The 16,710-nt window shown below is 43.9% G+C and overlaps 1 protein-coding gene across 5 annotated transcripts in view; it reads left to right on the top strand.

Annotated features, from left to right (window-relative positions):
• The window catches only part of LOC117425025 (piezo-type mechanosensitive ion channel component 1-like), a 61,690-nt gene that overhangs the window by 36,709 nt on the left and 8,271 nt on the right, over positions 1-16,710 (top strand). For 2 of the 5 annotated variants that reach the window (XM_058993735.1, XM_058993734.1), the window contains exons 8-37: positions 340-553; positions 1,639-1,807; positions 2,120-2,227; positions 2,900-2,990; positions 3,524-3,618; positions 3,951-4,211; positions 4,416-4,527; positions 4,695-4,873; positions 5,375-5,523; positions 5,684-5,857; positions 6,217-6,329; positions 6,482-6,642; positions 6,776-6,952; positions 7,178-7,303; positions 7,531-7,731; positions 8,094-8,298; positions 8,741-8,845; positions 9,158-9,311; positions 9,560-9,803; positions 9,953-10,049; positions 10,488-10,659; positions 11,946-12,035; positions 12,122-12,204; positions 13,285-13,356; positions 13,831-13,931; positions 14,080-14,200; positions 14,343-14,417; positions 14,823-14,995; positions 15,674-15,819; positions 16,208-16,375. In XM_058993735.1, coding sequence (XP_058849718.1) covers positions 340-553; positions 1,639-1,807; positions 2,120-2,227; positions 2,900-2,990; positions 3,524-3,618; positions 3,951-4,211; positions 4,416-4,527; positions 4,695-4,873; positions 5,375-5,523; positions 5,684-5,857; positions 6,217-6,329; positions 6,482-6,642; positions 6,776-6,952; positions 7,178-7,303; positions 7,531-7,731; positions 8,094-8,298; positions 8,741-8,845; positions 9,158-9,311; positions 9,560-9,803; positions 9,953-10,049; positions 10,488-10,659; positions 11,946-12,035; positions 12,122-12,204; positions 13,285-13,356; positions 13,831-13,931; positions 14,080-14,200; positions 14,343-14,417; positions 14,823-14,995; positions 15,674-15,819; positions 16,208-16,375 — 4,336 coding nt within the window. The remainder of the gene's footprint in view (positions 1-339; positions 554-1,638; positions 1,808-2,119; positions 2,228-2,899; positions 2,991-3,523; positions 3,619-3,950; positions 4,212-4,415; positions 4,528-4,694; positions 4,874-5,374; positions 5,524-5,683; positions 5,858-6,216; positions 6,330-6,481; positions 6,643-6,775; positions 6,953-7,177; positions 7,304-7,530; positions 7,732-8,093; positions 8,299-8,740; positions 8,846-9,157; positions 9,312-9,559; positions 9,804-9,952; positions 10,050-10,487; positions 10,660-11,945; positions 12,036-12,121; positions 12,205-13,284; positions 13,357-13,830; positions 13,932-14,079; positions 14,201-14,342; positions 14,418-14,822; positions 14,996-15,673; positions 15,820-16,207; positions 16,376-16,710) is intronic. The other 3 variants (XM_058993737.1, XM_058993736.1, XM_058993738.1) reach the window with 3 other exon arrangements.

A 16,710-nucleotide genomic window follows, 5' to 3' on the forward strand; every position in this document is an offset into this window, starting at 1 on the left:
GTAACAGTCTGTAAGTATGTCCGTAACAATTTATTTGAATTATACACTTTGTATCATCTATAATGCATTCATAAAGGGTACATGACACGATATTACTGTGCTTGTAATCATTAATAATCCTTTTGAAAATCAGCATAACACATGTACAGTATTCATAGCATTGTTGTCATAACATTTGTTACAAACACAAACTACAATAAATGAAAATGAAGTGGTTCAATGTGAAAAGATCTTACAACTATAGCTGTATAATAATAAGGGAAGCAGAAGAAAAGCTATCAAAGGCATACAGTAGCTCCAGATTGCTGAGCCCCCCCTCCCTGTGTTGTTGTGCTCCAGGGATCACCCTCCCATCTGCCTTCTCCGGTGTCTACTTCCTGCTGTTCATCGGGGTGTGTACATGGTGGGCCTGTCACTTCCCTATCAGCCCCCTGGGTTTCAACGCACTGTGTGTGATGGTGGGCTTCTTCACAGCAGGACACCTGGTCTGTCTGTACCTCTACCAGGCTGCCTTCATCCAGGACCTCTTCCCACCAGCGAGTATATGGGCCAGGTAAAGGGGGAGAGGAACTGGGTCAGACAGAGGAGATAAGGGGGGTTTCTCCCTCATAGGAACCCATTTAGCTGTAACAGTTTTACACAAGCGTTCAGTTTCTATCCACGTGAACTTTTGAATTTAAAATGTAGAAATAAGAAATGTTCTCTATTAATTTGTGGATTTTTTTTCAGTAGCAGTAGAAAATTGGTTGTCTGGTTTCCTGCAGGTAGGGCTTTCCCTGTTAAATTAAGAAGTAACACAGATGTTTCCATAAAGTGGGATCCATAATGGTCAGTAAAAGACATCATGCTAATGGCGGTATCATAGTGTTTGTAGCAGGTGTCTCAATAGCAGCGGTATTGCTGTTCAGTGATAAGGCGCTATCTGTAGCTCATGATGTGGAGTGGGTCAGGTGCGGGTTTGTTGAAGCCACAGTCTTCCACAATAACAGTTTTATACAAACATGTCGATTTTCATTGATGTTCACTTACTGCATTCTTCTATATTGTTATAGTAAGTTGTCATCAACAACAAGTTACAACTCACAAATAACAAATTTCTAAAGTATGAAAAATCAGGGTCTGTGAAACCGGCCATAGGAGTCATTTTAGAAGTGCTGTGAAGACGCTTGGGAAGGGGGAGTGTCAGAGTGGACAGGAGATAAATAGGACACCAGTAGTGGGCTAAGTACTTTAATATGCACCTTTGAAAGTGAAAGACTGGTGTGCTACAGGGAGAGCTATGTGGGGAATGTAGTGAATCATATCCTGGAATGTCAGTGAAACCTGGAGCTGCCTGGCATTCATCACATTCTCTCTGGGGCGGGGGAGTATAGGAGTGCAGCTGGGGATGTTGGCATGCTGGAACTCTCCTGGCACAAGGCAATGGTGGACTTGGCAGCTATAGCTGCTATGGCACCCCTTTACTGTGGTGTACTGTATCAGACAGTAAAGATGGTAGACATGGCATGATAATGGTAAACCATATTAAATTGCGATATAAGCATGGCACATATGGTGACAAAATTATGGTGTACTCAACTGCAGGTCCCTCCCCCCAGTGCATGCAGTCAGATTCTGAGGTGTCTTTCTGTCTCTCAGGGTTCTCGGTTTCAAGGAAATCATAACGCTGTCAAACTGCACAGCGCCTGATGATCTCATCTTGAACGTGGATCATGATTGGCCGGTTTATGTTAATCCAGGGATTCTGCTCCTCCTCTACTTCACGATGGCTTCTGTTCTGAAGATTGAAAGCCTGGCTTCCAGCGAGGTTAATTCAGTAAATCTTACATTGAATGCTGTTCTCCGTTATGAGAAAATTGCACTTCTTTTTTTTTTTTTTTTTTTTTTTAATAGTATCAGGAAAGGATTTGTATCTCCTGATGTAAGCGTTTGAACAATAATAATAACAGGACAACTGCATTTTATTCTGTTACAATTACTATAGTATAACAAGTAAGGTTGTAATTGCAGCTCTCGGTTCTGTCTTTGTTCTTGTGGTTTACTGCATCACCTGAACCCCTCTATGAATATTCAGCTTTATTATATACATTATTATCAGTGGTGGGGGTCTTGTTTTCAGAAGGAAGCAGAGGATGCTCTTTCCTCCAGTCAGGCGCAGCGCAGCACAGTGGAGGTGGAGCTGGCACCCTGGGTATCACAGAGACAGAGCGCCCAGGACGATACAAAGGTCAGTTGTGGTTCATCACACAGTCTCGACTGGACCCTCTCTATTGCCCTCAGCACAAGGTTTCTCAGGATTTACAGCAGTTTTGCAAAGCAAACTTATTACCAGTAATATAGGTCACAAAGCCAAAGCAGTCGTGCTGCTGAATTCACTTTTTTTTGCTCAGAGCATCCTCAGACATAATTTACTGTATTTAAGCATTCTGGAATAACAGTACTTTCTGATCAAATGAAATATCACAGCATCAGTACATTTTAAAACAATCATACGTCCTAGGAAATATGCATATAAACAAAAGAAGAGTAATCTATTTGTTTCTGAACATTTGAGAAGATTTTTAACACAATTTGATGAATTTTGCAGAGAATTGAATTGCATTCAATGAATGTAAGTCACTGAGGCCTGTTTATGTCTGTTTGATCATATTGATGAACCTGTTGCTTTGTTATGAGGTGCTATTCTTTCGGATGAGACGTAAAACCGAGGTTCTGTTGTAAGTGACTGCAGCAGTTGTTCATGCAGAGTTCATCTCCTAGTCTCTAAGTCACTTTGGATAAAAGCATCTGCTAAATGACTAATTAATTAATTAACGTGGATGTGGGTCATGATGGCCTGTTTTGTTATGTATGTATATCTTGTAGCTCCATATATACATATATGTTTTCTTTATTTTAGCAGATGTTGCTGCCTGCTAATGCAATGCCTAGATCTGATGCTGAGAATTTCACAGTGCATGTGATGAGTGGCTCAAGTCAAACTGAACTAGGTGAGAGGACAATAGTGGAATAATATCAGGACTTATTTTTAATGCTTTTAACGTGAGTCGTCTAATAATTATTGCTTTCTGCTCATTACTATTGCAAATCAAATATTGATTCAGGATTGTCTGAACTATTTCTATTCAGGACCAGTTTCATGGTAGACATTAATAGAATACTTTATTCAAGGTCCCAGACAATAGCTATTGTGTCTGAAAAACATCCTAGGCATCTGTGTGAGAGAGAGACAGCTGGGTCTGTCTGTCGGCTTTACATGTTTTTAATTATAATGGGTATTTATATTATTACTTCTATAATATATACTGAACCCGCTGCTTTCCCATTTCAACTACCCCATATAATTTCCTTTTTACTGAGCCAGAAGTATGTGCAATGTTATTGTTTGGTAATACCTCTGTTACATTGCACTCTACAAACACAATCATGTTGTTATCAGTTTAAAAACAGCACAGTATCTTATTCTGAATGAATGTCCCTGGTTACTGTAGAAGGACTGAAATGTGCTGTCTTGTGTTTTCAGGCGCCCCTGGTGGAGAGAATGGGGACAATCCTCTGCACATGATTGGCCGCATGATCCTGCAGCAGAGCTACATCTGTGCTCTCATTGCCATGATGGTAAAGTTTATTGATTGATTAGTTAGTTTTCCTCAATTTTTTTATTTTTAATATCCTTCCCTTAGAAAACAAAGGGACTGTCTTCATAGGGTGAGGGTGCAGCCATGTACCCTTATGCCCATCCAATTTTTGGCTTCCCTATATGGAAGCCATGGTGTCAAAATGTGTTTTCTTTCTGGTGTGGACATTAGAACTGTCCATTGTCTGAGAGCTAATTGAGTTCACCAGACTCATTTGTTCACATAAGAAGCTGCATTCAAGAGTGCCCCAGACTCGATACAGTAAACCACTGTCCCACTTCACACGTCGTCCTGTTCTCTGTGTCTCTTGAGGTGTGGAGTATCACTTATCACAGCTGGCTGACATTCGTCCTCCTGCTATGGGCCTGTCTGATCTGGATTGTGCGCTCCCGGCATCACTTCGCAATGATCTGCTCCCCTTTCATCCTGCTCTACGGCATGGCCCTCTGCAGTGTCCAGTACATCTGGTCCATGGATCTGGAGTCCGAGCTGCCTGACCGAGTCGGATTCATGAGCCTCAAACAGCTGGGCCTCGAGCGCAGCCCCCAGCCCTGCCTCAAACTGGGAGCCATGGTGAGTGAGCACACTGGAGCAGGAACAACTGAGTAAATGTTTTCAGATAATAAATGACTTTTAGAATGGATGGATGGCAACAGGTTTATAGGGCTCTACTGACTATACTTGCCTAATTTGTACATCCAAAACGGTATTGTCTAGGGAGTAAAAGTTTTATTGCAATTCCCTATTGCAGCCCAATAAAGTCCCATCTTTCCACAGCTCCTGTATACCCTGACCTTCTGGTTGCTCTTGCGTCAGTCAGTGAAAGAGAAATTCACCAGGAAGAAGGCAGCCACAGCTCCACTCCTGGAGGTCACCACAAGAGATACCGGTGAGTCTCTGATCTACTTGGCTTTGTCAGGGATCAGAGCTAATGACATTTCCTGATTTTTAAAAGGGCATTTTATTGACTGCCACTGTACAGGCTGGCATCAGCTCCAAAATGCAAAAAAACCTACAAAAGTGCCCTGTTCTGTGCTCCTCTTTCTCTGGCTGCAGAGGCTGGCTGGAACGAGACCCTGCTGAAGGTGCTGGGCGCGCGGGTCATGGATTTCTACGCCAAGTACTGGATCTACGTGTGCGGGGGCATGTTCATCGTGGTCAGCTTTGCTGGCAAGCTGGTCGGATACAAGATCGTCTACATGCTGCTCTTCCTGCTCTGCCTCTGCCTCTACCAGGTAACTGCAGGAGTTCGCTGTTGCTGCTCCAGCAGATAGTGGAGGCTGCATCCATATTGATCCTCACTAAAACTTTGAGGAAGGTGTCATCCTTGTTTGTAGTTAAAACATACAAAAACTTTGAGGAAGGTGTCATCCTTGTTTGTAGTTAAAACATACTAAAACTTTGAGGAAGGTGTCATCCTTGTTTGTAGTTAAAACATACTAAAACTTTGAGGAAGGTTTCATCCTTGTTTGTAGTTAAAACATACACATAACAGCAAGTGTACAAGTTACCTAGTAAAAGGCCTAAGGGCCATATTATAGGGATATTGTTAGAGATAATACATTCTAGACATTCTTATACCATTATCCACACTCCATATCTACCAATATGTATTCTGATTTTGACCTCTCTACCTATCAAACTTTCAGGCAGGACTGTGGATGGTCAAGTCCTTCCTGACAGGATGTTGGATGGTCAAGTGCTTCCTGACAGGATGTTGTTGTTATTGTTTGCAGGTGTGCTACGCGCTGTGGCGACGGCTTCTCAAGGTCTTCTGGTGGCTGGTAGTGGCCTACACCATGCTGGTGCTCATTGCTGTCTACACCTTCCAGTTTGAGGACTTCCCCACTTATTGGAAAAACTTCACAGGATTCACCGAACACCAGTACGGGACCCTGAGTTTTCAGGCATATGCTGTATATCTACTGAATATATATTTATTGCACTTACTGATGTGTTTCTGAAGTCCATTTCCATGGTTATGAAGTTGAGGTGCCCCCCCCCCCCCCCCCACCACATTCTTGTGTCCTCTCTCCTCACTACAGGCTGGCGGATATCGGTCTGGAGACCTTCGAGCTGTCTGATCTCTTCACCAGCATCCTCATCCCGGGGTTCTTCCTGCTGGCTTGTATCCTGCAGCTGCACTACTTCCACCAGCCCTTCATGAGGATCACAGACCTCGAGGCCCCCCCTCGGAAAGACCACAGACTGAGAAACCGGTACTGCCTCTGCTTCCATCAACCCTACAGTGTTATGCCACTCGCTTCTGTTAAGATTAAACTAATTTCCAGATATTAGCCCCTATTTTGTAATTTGCTTTGTTGTTACGTGAATAGTTTTGTTTATTTTAGTACACTGTATTGCTTACTGAATGGGGAGCACTTTTTAGCAATGCAGAGGTTCATTATACAATTTTTTCATTCCGTGAGTCTCATAGTTTGCTCTTCTTTGTGATTTCTGGCTGTGAAAGCATAAACTGTAGCTATAAACTATCACCTTGATTTTCAATGTGTGGACTGATTATTTCTGCTGGATTATTAATGATGGTGGTTGGTTGGTTGGTTGGTTTAACTTGCAGGAAGGAGCCAGGCAGCAAATCAGAGCTCCTGCATGAGGTGGAGGGGGAGGGGCTAGAGGACAAGGAGGAGGCACTAGAGACTGAGCATGGGGATGACCAATTAGAAGATGAAGGTGAACGCCATATTGAAATGGAACATTGGTTTGGCATGCCAGACTGTTTTGAAAAATAACAACATGTTTGTCTTCTAAAGCTTTATCTTCTATAGTATTGGCTGTGTATGTGATTCTTTTTATTGACTGGGTTTGATTTCCGCCCCTGACAGCTGTGCCCAGTAAGTGGGGTCTGGTGGTGGACCGGCTGATGGTCCTGTTCAAGAAGTTCTCTGAGATCCTAACCCGGGTGCAGGTCTTCATCTGGAGGATCCTGGAGCTCCATATTCTCAAGATGGTGGCTTTCTTCATCATCTGGGTGGCTCTGCAAGAGGTGAGGCCGCAAGTACCACATTTCCATTGTATCCAGGTGTTTTCTACACTCCCATGCAACTTCCAATAATAACTTCTAATGACTTCAATGTGTCCTGTCCCGTGGTTCACTGGCTCTCTTCTCGTGCTCTCAGCCTTCGGTGATGAACCTGGTGCTCGTGGTGCTGTGGTCCTTCGCCGTGCCCTATACCCGCTTCCGACACATGGCTTCCTGCCTCTCCACCATCTGGGCTTGCATCATCATTGTCTGCAAGATGCTTTACCAGCTGAGTATCGTCAACCCCATTGAGTACTCCAGCAACTGCACAAAGGTGAGATTTCAATTTAAAAACAGATTTTCAAACTTTTTTTTTTTTTTTTAAACGGGTGGAGACCAATATTATAATGAATGCTGTCTGATTTTTTTTTAAAAGTAATGACATTAAAAAAAAAAAAAAAAAAAAAGTCTGATGCTATCCTGATTCGAACTTGACATTCTGACTTTTTAACCAGTTTTAGTTAAATCTAATCATGGAAAACCCTTGTTAACCCTGCAGCCCTATCCTAACGAGACCAATCTAGAGGAAGACAAAATCCCATACTCTATCCTGTACAAGGAGCCAGTGGACCCGGCCAACTGGTTCGGCTTCCGGAAAGACACCCCTATCCTGGGCTACATCAAGGTGAGGCCTGCCTGTACTCTTCTGGGATCACTGAAATTTGCTCCGGTTGCTGTCTTCCTGGGATAATGGATTCATTGGATACTTTTGAGCCTTACTGATCCACAAAACAATGGCATATTTGCATTGATTCCAGTTTGATCACTTTCTCTATTTACTAACTCACTGTCCCCGCTGTATTTGTCTATCCAAAGAAATAAATAATGTCGCCCCCTTGTGACCCCCTGCAGAACCACCTATTGGTGCTGATGTTACTGGTGTTTGAGGCCACGGTGTACCGGCATCAGGCACACTACTACCGGCAACAGCAGACTTCCCCCACGGCCACACACACCATCTTCAGTGAGGTGTCGCGAGAGCACCTGGACCGGAGCGTTCTGGACTGTGTCAAGTACTTCATCAACTACTGGTTCTACAAGTTTGGGCTCGAGGTACACTTGCAAGGGGGGAGGTGGGGAGTGCTTTATACTGAACGGCCATGTTGAAATCCTTAGGGTTAGGGTTCTTTCTCTTGTTGGATATTTTGGTTGTCGCCATGTTAGACGATTGGTTGGGAAAAGTTGTTTGACCTACAGCATTAAAAAGTTTTAAACGGCATCCTTTAGAAAAATCTTAGCTTTTTGATGGGGTGGGGTGGTTTGTCCAATACTTGTACATCCCACAATCCCACCAAGGGACCACTAATTCAGAAAATTCACAGTAGTTCCAGATTTTATGGTGTTTAATGAGTTCTCCCTTCCTCTAACACTCTCTCTCTTTCTTTCTTTCTCTCTCTCTGTCTCTCTCCTGTCAGATCTGTTTCCTGTTGACAGTGAATGTGATTGGCCAGCGCATGAATTTCCTGGTAATTTTCCATGGCTGCTGGTTGGTAGCGATCCTGACAAGACGTCGCCGGGCTGCCATCGCTAAAATCTGGCCCAAATACTGCCTGTTTCTGGTGCTGTTCCTGCTCTACCAGTACCTTCTGTGCCTGGGCATCCCCCCAGCACTCTGCATTGGTGAGGGTTTTCAACACTCGTTTTGTGATATGAGGTTGTTACCTCCTGAGACAAAATAATCTGGATCAGTCATTTACAAGTACTTAACAATGCTCACTTATCAGAATATTACCATTGAGTGACTTTACTATTCTATAATATAAATTATTTTCTCTGTATAGACTTCTCTTTTATTTAGTGATCTGCTACATAATTCTCATTGATGCTTGTATATATTATGAAAAATAGCAAATGACAGGTAGTGTTTTAGTATTTAACGCTATAATTCAATCTCAGGCATCTGATGGGGATTCATAATAAAGCTTTTTGTATTTCCACATCAGCTCCCCCCTCAATGAAAACATGCAGCACACTTCCTGCCATCTATTATGCTTTGTTTTGTGATATGCTTTTGAAATTCAAAAAGCCAGTCTGACCACTGTGTTTAACCCGATTCTCCCAGATTACCCATGGCGTTGGAACACTGCGGTCACCATCAACTCGGCCCTGATCAAGTGGATGTACCTGCCAGACTTCTCCACATTGCCCAATTCCAAAAACCTTATCTGTGAGTCAAAACACTGAGCTGTCTGTACGGTATATACACCCTGATTACAGTCTAGTTTTTGTGTGCTATATACCTTTGTCTAAATGTGTTTCAGTAATACAGTGCTCCCTCATTATGAGGTGACCATTTGTCCTACAGAACCAACAATAAGGTGGTTTGTTACTATCCTTATTTGCCCCATAATGCCAAAAAAAAAGAATCAAAACAAAATAGGAGAAATGTTCAGTGTTTATTTATTATTGATACATACGTACGCAGATCAACATACAGCTATTCCTGTCCAATGGTAACTATCTCACTCTCTGTCTCCAGTTGATTTCCTCCTCCTCTTGTGCGCCTCGCAGCAGTGGAAGGTCTTTGAGGACGAGAAGACGGAAGAATGGATCCGATTGGCTGGACACAACACAGATGAGGCCAATCCCATGCAGGGCAAGGTCAACCCCGTTCCCAACTTCATCAACTGCAGGTACATCCCACACAACCCTGTTGCCAGCTCGATCAGCTACAAATGACAAGCACCGTGCCTTTTATGTTGTTTGCATACTGGAACATCTTGAGCTATCTGTAAGGGGTGTGAACAAGACCCAATGTGTGAGGTTCTGTCTCAGCAGAGCAGGGAAGTTTTTATGGAGGATGTCGAGGATAATGGAGTGATGCTGCAGTTCTTCTACAAGAAGCAATAGAATCCACCCAATGCCTGTGTCTCTCTTGCAGGTGTTACCTGGACATGCTCAAGGTAGTGGTGTTCCGGTACCAATTCTGGTTCGTGCTGGCTGTGTTGTTTGTGACTGGCTCCATTCGGATTAGCATGTTCGGGCTGGGCTACCTCCTGGCCTGCTTCTACTTCCTGCTGTTCGGTACCCAGCTGATCCAGAAGCCAGCCAAGTCTAGAATGGCTCTGTGGGATTGTCTCATCATCTATAACGTGGCCGTCATCATCTCCAAGAACATGCTCTCTGTGAGTACACATGGGATTAGTGGCTGAAATGTATGGTTACAGTTAAACTTTGTACCATTTGAATGATAACTCTGGATCATGCTGCCTGTAAAGTCATTCAGAGGAAGCGTTACGTTCTTAACCAGATCTGTGCTTGTCGACCCCCTCAGCTCCTGGCCTGTGTGTTTGTGGAGCAGATGCAGAATCGCTTCTGCTGGATCATCCAGCTCTTCAGCCTGGTGTGCACTGTAAAGGGCTATTATAACCGTGAGTAGACACTCCCATAAGTTTGCTTCAGTTCTACTTTTCAACTCTATATTACCACTAAACTAAATACAGCAGGTATCGCAAGCATGATGTAAAACTACAGTAATCTAAAACGTTACAGCTGTCCACTGTAATTTAAATGAAGGTCAACCAAAGACGGGTGCAACCTTAGGTTTGCAGGTACTGGATTAGCAAATTCATGAACCACACAGAATTTGTGATTACAGATTGCACCTGAAAAGAGGCATCGGTGCCAGTGCTGTACCTGGATGAAAAAATGTATATAAAAGTCTGTTGGTTCACCTTAAGCACTGACAGATTTAAATTGAGAATCAAAATACCACAACACTATATTGTGTGGCAAGATGGCAAGGTCTTGACAACACAAGTGGCCACGCCAGTTTATTCTGTTTCCTGCGTTTCCTTTGTTGCGTTCAGCGACGGAGTTGCGGGATGACAATAAGGACTGCGTTCTGCCGGTGGAGGAAGCTGGGATCATCTGGGACAGCATCTGCTGCTTCTTCCTCCTGCTGCAGAGGAGAGTCTTCCTCAGTCACTACTTCCTGCACGTTGTGGCGGACCAGAGGGCCTCCGCACAGCAGGCTTCCAGGTGGGAGTGCGGCAGTCATATAGGATTGACACCCTGCTGGAAAGGATGTTTGCTAATCACAGACGAGTGCATTCCACTCTTAAATTACAACCAGTTCCCCTACCGTGTTTGGTAGTTATGCTGGTGCTTTGTTTTGAAGGCAGTTGTTTTACAGGTAATTTGCAGTGCAATAGGAGTCTTATTTTTATCCCTGCTATGTAGGGGGCATTTCGACTGATGTTTAACCGAAATGCCATTACCAACTGCATTTCATTGTCCACATTAATATTAATGATTTATTGGCTGGTAATGCTTGATTTAAAGATTTGGCTCTGTTGCCATCACAGCAGTAATGCCATTGTTTTGTACAAGAGTAAGAGTAATGTGTCTGCCCTGTGCACTGACGTGTGTGTGATTCCAGTATAAGAGCAACGTGTCTGCCCTGTGCACTGACGTGCGTGTGATTCCAGTATAAGAGCAATGTGTCTGCCCTGTGCACTGACGTGTGTGTGATTCCAGTATAAGAGCAACGTGTCTGCCCTGTGCACTGACGTGCGTGTGATTCCAGTATAAGAGCAATGTGTCTGCCCTGTGCACTGACGTGTGTGTGATTCCAGTATAAGAGCAATGTGTCTGCCCTGTGCACTGACGTGCGTGTGATTCCAGTATAAGAGCAATGTGTCTGCCCTGTGCACTGACGTGTGTGTGATTCCAGTATAAGAGCAACGTGTCTGCCCTGTGCACTGACGTGCGTGTGATTCCAGTATAAGAGCAATGTGTCTGCCCTGTGCACTGACGTGTGTGTGATTCCAGTATAAGAGCAACGTGTCTGCCCTGTGCACTGACGTGCGTGTGATTCCAGTATAAGAGCAATGTGTCTGCCCTGTGCACTGACGTGTGTGTGATTCCAGTATAAGAGCAATGTGTCTGCCCTGTGCACTGACGTGCGTGTGATTCCAGTATAAGAGCAACGTGTCTGCCCTGTGCACTGACGTGCGTGTGATTCCAGTATAAGAGCAACGTGTCTGCCCTGTGCACTGACGTGCGTGTGATTCCAGTATAAGAGCAATGTGTCTGCCCTGTGCACTGACGTGTGTGTGATTCCAGTATAAGAGCAATGTGTCTGCCCTGTGCACTGACGTGTGTGTGATTCCAGTATAAGAGCAATGTGTCTGCCCTGTGCACTGACGTGTGTGTGATTCCAGTATAAGAGCAATGTGTCTGCCCTGTGCACTGACGTGTGTGTGATTCCAGTATAAGAGCAATGTGTCTGCCCTGTGCACTGACGTGTGTGTGATTCCCGGCAGGGGGTTTAAGCTGTTCAAGGCCAGCATTGTGAAGAGCATGAACTTCCACCAGGAGGCAGAGCAGAAGTCTCTCGCGCAGCTCAAGAGACAGTAAGTGCTGGGGGGAGACAACACCTGAGTGATATGCAGAAGATTAGTTTTCCAGACACTGGCCTGATCTGCTTGTATCTCTTCAGAATGGAGCGCATTCGATCCAAACAGAAAAAATACAAGGAGGGGCGGCGCTCTTCGGAGACCAAGGAAGAGGCTGAGCCAATCGGTATGAACCAAATTCTCTGATTTTAATATTTAATATTTATTTATTGCAAAACAGGAACAGCGTGGCATCATAGCCATGCATCAGAATCATTATTAAAATTGTGTACCTGCTTTTAGTGTCTTTTTAAAAGGAAAAGGTTGGGTTGGCACCATTGGCCAGTTGCAATCCAGTTAGCCAGTGTCTGTTTAAACACGTTACTTCCAGACAGCAGGCTTTCAGGAGCAATGCTTACTTGCCTAATGGAATTTTAACTTGGCGTACCATTCCTCCCAGTGGACAAAGATGTTAATTGCAGTTTGTTATAATGGGATTTACTGCATAATAAATATACTAGTACTGTAGATATGCCACCATGGGCATGGTATATGGATTCAACAAGTAAAAACATTAAACATTAAAGTTCATTTGTATTAAAATTAAAAGTCTTGATTTGTCATTTGAAAACTATTTACAACAAACAATTACATAGTTTAGTGTTGTGTCTTTTTTGCCATGCAACTAATTTGTTTCTTGCTTCCTTTCAAAATAACCCTAACACAGTCTTCTCTGCTTTTACAGAAGCAATTCACCTGGTATTTTTTGTAAAAAGAATGTTTTTAACCTTTAACACTTTATCTAAATCTTGCTTTGAAAGACCTTCTGTGTGGCTGGCCAATATTATTTCTGTGTTAACTATTCTTGGACCTGAATCATCAAACCCTGCATTTGATTTATGCATACTTGAGTGCACTTTGCCTCTCAGTATGAATTCTGACATACTCATGCAGATTGCAGTGCTTTTCACAAACAAAATAAGAGGCTGTGTTCTGCATCCAATGTTGAGACCACTAAAAAGCATCCCAGCTGACTTGCTGTTGAAGTTTAGAGCAGAGGAATCCTCTGTCAATGTGTGTGCATTTGTTGGCTGCATTGTGGCTTCTCCTATAATCCCAAAGCCCCACAACATTCACTCCAATTAATTCTAGAGCTGCTGTAAGTTATTAGAAATGCAGAATTCCATGACAAACAGAAGTGATAAGCACAATAGGGAGTGCGCTTCCCCGCCGAGCTTAACCAGCAGGCCTGTCTCCTGTTTGACAGAACGAGGTGCCGACAGAAAGACATCCGAGCAGAAAAAGAAGTGGTGGCGGCCCTGGCAAGATCATGCCACAGGTACACCGTGCTGGGTCGGGCAAGCTCCTGGAGCTCGGACACTCGCTTTAACAGCTCTGTGTGTGTGTGTGTGTGTGTGTGTGTGTGTGTGTGTGTGTGTGTCTGTGTTTACATACCTGTATTTTTTTCTGCAGCTGCAAATTACCGTCCCGAGCATCGCTTGAATGCTGTGATTGTATTGTTCTGATACTGTGCAGTAGGTGAGGGTTTTATGTGTGCTGTGCACTCACAGGTATCCATTGCTTAGAGGGACTGACATCTGTAAGTAATCTTTAAAGTGTGTTGGCTTGAGTTCTTCTCTGCGTTCTGAAATTCATTAATCTCCATTTCTATTTTCTTCTTAAGTATGTCCAGCTCCCTGCTTCACTGCTAAAAAAAACATAGCAGCAGCATTCAAATCAACTGCATCATTTCTAATGTGTGTTTTATCCCTCCCTTCCTCTCCTGTCCCTGGTTTTAACCTTTGTCGGTCAGTCTTGCACTCGGGGGAATATTACCTCTTTGAGTCAGACAGCGAGGAAGAGGAGGAGCTGCAGGGGGAAGAGCAGAAACCTCCACGGCAAAGTGCTTTCCAGGTGAGATTCCGTCTGAGTTGAAAAGCATTGCAAACCCTGGGTTTCCAACAATTGACACAAACCTGTGTTAAACACAGGGTGACAAATATTATTACAGAGATGAACTGCATTGTCTGAAGCTGATGTTGTTCTGCTTGCACGCACACAGCTAGCATATCAGGCGTGGGTGATGAATGCCAAGTCAGCACTGAAGGACAGACAGCAGCAAAAGAGGGAACTGCACAGACTGGAGAAGGAGAAAGCCAGGCAGGACAGCCCTCAGCTCCCAGGTGAGTTTGGAACAGGGGCAACTGTACTCTCTTACATTGTTATTTTGAATACTCTGTGTTCCAGTGGCATCAATAGAAATGTTGCATGTGTGATGTTTGCTTGTCGATAATGTGAAGTTGACATTTTCGTTGTGTGTTCCAGGCACGGGAGATGAGTGCGAGGCTGATAACAGGGACCTGTCTGTGCAAGAGGAGGATCTAGAAGAGAGAGACTCGGGTGAGAACCAGTAGTAGAACACAAGGGCTGGGGACTGGGTTTTGCGAACATTAGTGTCTTTAAAAATAGGACAAAGCAATTCTGTAATGGAAAACAAATATAACATAAACCTAAATAGTGTTGCTGAAATGACCGACTGTAGGAGATAATTGTCATTGAACACGGCCGCACCGCCCCACATACACTTGGAATACTGTACACACCGTGTGCATGTGTTCACTAAATACGGAAGTAGAAAAAAGGCACTTATTAGTTTCATGCATGTGTTTTTCATGCATCATTTCTGCCCACACCCTCTAAAATGTAGCCTAATGAGAATTTTTTGTATCAAACCAGTTTCTCTTGAATTTACATGTGCAATAAATAAATGTTTCCCAATGAGGTCCTCCTCTTCTTGTGACCCAGGTAAGAGTGACATCATGCAGCGCCTCCTGGAAATACTCAAGTTCCTCTGGGTGCTGTTCCTGGCCATGGTGGACGGCGCCACCCAGTGGCTCAATGCCCTGACAAAGCAGTACGTCGACACCTCAACTGTACTCTGGATCGAGCGCTACCTGCTGACGCACAAAATCAGCCAGGTCATTACAACTAACAGCCTGTATACCTGTACACGTTTTCTGTTTTCCTTCTCTCTTTTTATTGTATTTTTTGTCTTCCATTTTCTTGTTGTTCTCACGCTTCCATTTTGTCTACTACTTTGCCACCAGCTTCTATAATGTATTTCTGATGGCTCGTATGTAAGGTAATGCTGGTGAGACATTAGGAAGTAGTGGGATATTATAAAAACAGTGCCTGAACTATCGCTTTGGGCACTTTATGATAATCCCTGTGACAATTGTAACAGTCAGCCTGTCAAAGTGTGTTTTTTAACCAAAAGGCTATAAATTATTATTACACAAAAAAGTGCTATTTGTTTTAAGGCACAGTTCAATTTGCAGCTAACCTCTGCTGTTTACATGGGTTCCATGACTAGGCTAATGGATTAGCTGTGAGCTGATCCCAGCTCTAGGAGAGAAAGAGTGTAACAGACAGTACTGTGCAGTATGACACCTCTATTTCAGATAAAGATGTTTATTCCCTGCATGTAGACAAGGCAAAGGGAGTATACACTCTATAGAACTAAATTTGCGAACAGGTTTGATCCTTTTGTAAAGTGGTTAAGACTCCAGCCCAACTACAGCGACTTCTTCATTCCTTTACAACATAACGAAGAGCCTTAGACCCTGCACTGACTTTGCCATACTGCATGTGTTCAGGAGCAGAAGCCTGACAAAGACATCTCAGAGGACCAGAGATTCCTGGACAGTGAGAGTCCAACCGAGGAGACTGCCTCCCAGGGGTTGGGTCTGGAGGAACTGGACCTGGAGAGAGACACTGAAAACATCCAAACCAACAGTACGAGGCGAGTGCCCCTGCACTGTACATGCATGTGCTGTTAAACATGATCTAAAAAACTTAATTTAAAACAAGCACATGCCAGATGATATATTCACTTCCATTTCTATTTAACTTTAATAACTACCATTTGATAAAGTGCATTAGTAGAGTTCTCCCTCGACTCCACTTGCTGTTTTCTAATAGTAACTGATGGTGTGCTCATTCGCTAGAGTGATAGCTTGGCTCATAAGACCTAGCACTGTTAGACAGCAGCAAGAGGAGCACACCGCAGGGGGTAACTATACTGTTCTACAAATCCAGGTTTGAAGATCTAATTCCCGAATGCAGCAATAGCATGCTGATGCTAAAATTATGTGGGAGTTGCATATAATGGGAGTAATCCCTCTCTGCAGTGGCTGTGAGCTGGAGGAGCTTTTGACTACAGACCGTACCACCCCCTTCACCACGGGATACAGCACAAGAACCAGCAGCTGGGAGCGTTTTCTGGACCTAGAGCCTGAACAGGACCCTGACACAACCCATTCCCGGCTCAGGACCGCCAGCGAGATCCTCACAGATAGGTACTAACAGGGGTTGCTCCTAAACCCCCACCCACAAATGGGTGTCCTGTGTAATACTGGAGCACTATATTTTGCCAGTTTTTTATTTACCCCCCACCCCACCATAGCTCATACTTCCTACTGTAAACGTGACCTTAAGGGAATGCACATGTTTGCTCACTCCTGGTGGCTAAAGATTAGAGTAAGCCAAACCCTGATTCTACTTTCTGAGCATTCGGCTTAAGTAACTAATACAGTATGTGCCCCGTTTTTCAGGATTCCTGCTATTTCAACAATAAGGTGGAATGTAGTTTCCAGACACTTGGTGGTTTTAACTATGGTTTTTCCACAACAAG

This window comes from Acipenser ruthenus, chromosome 20, assembly GCF_902713425.1.
Source record: "Acipenser ruthenus chromosome 20, fAciRut3.2 maternal haplotype, whole genome shotgun sequence".
NCBI classification, from domain to species: Eukaryota; Metazoa; Chordata; class Actinopteri; order Acipenseriformes; family Acipenseridae; genus Acipenser; species Acipenser ruthenus.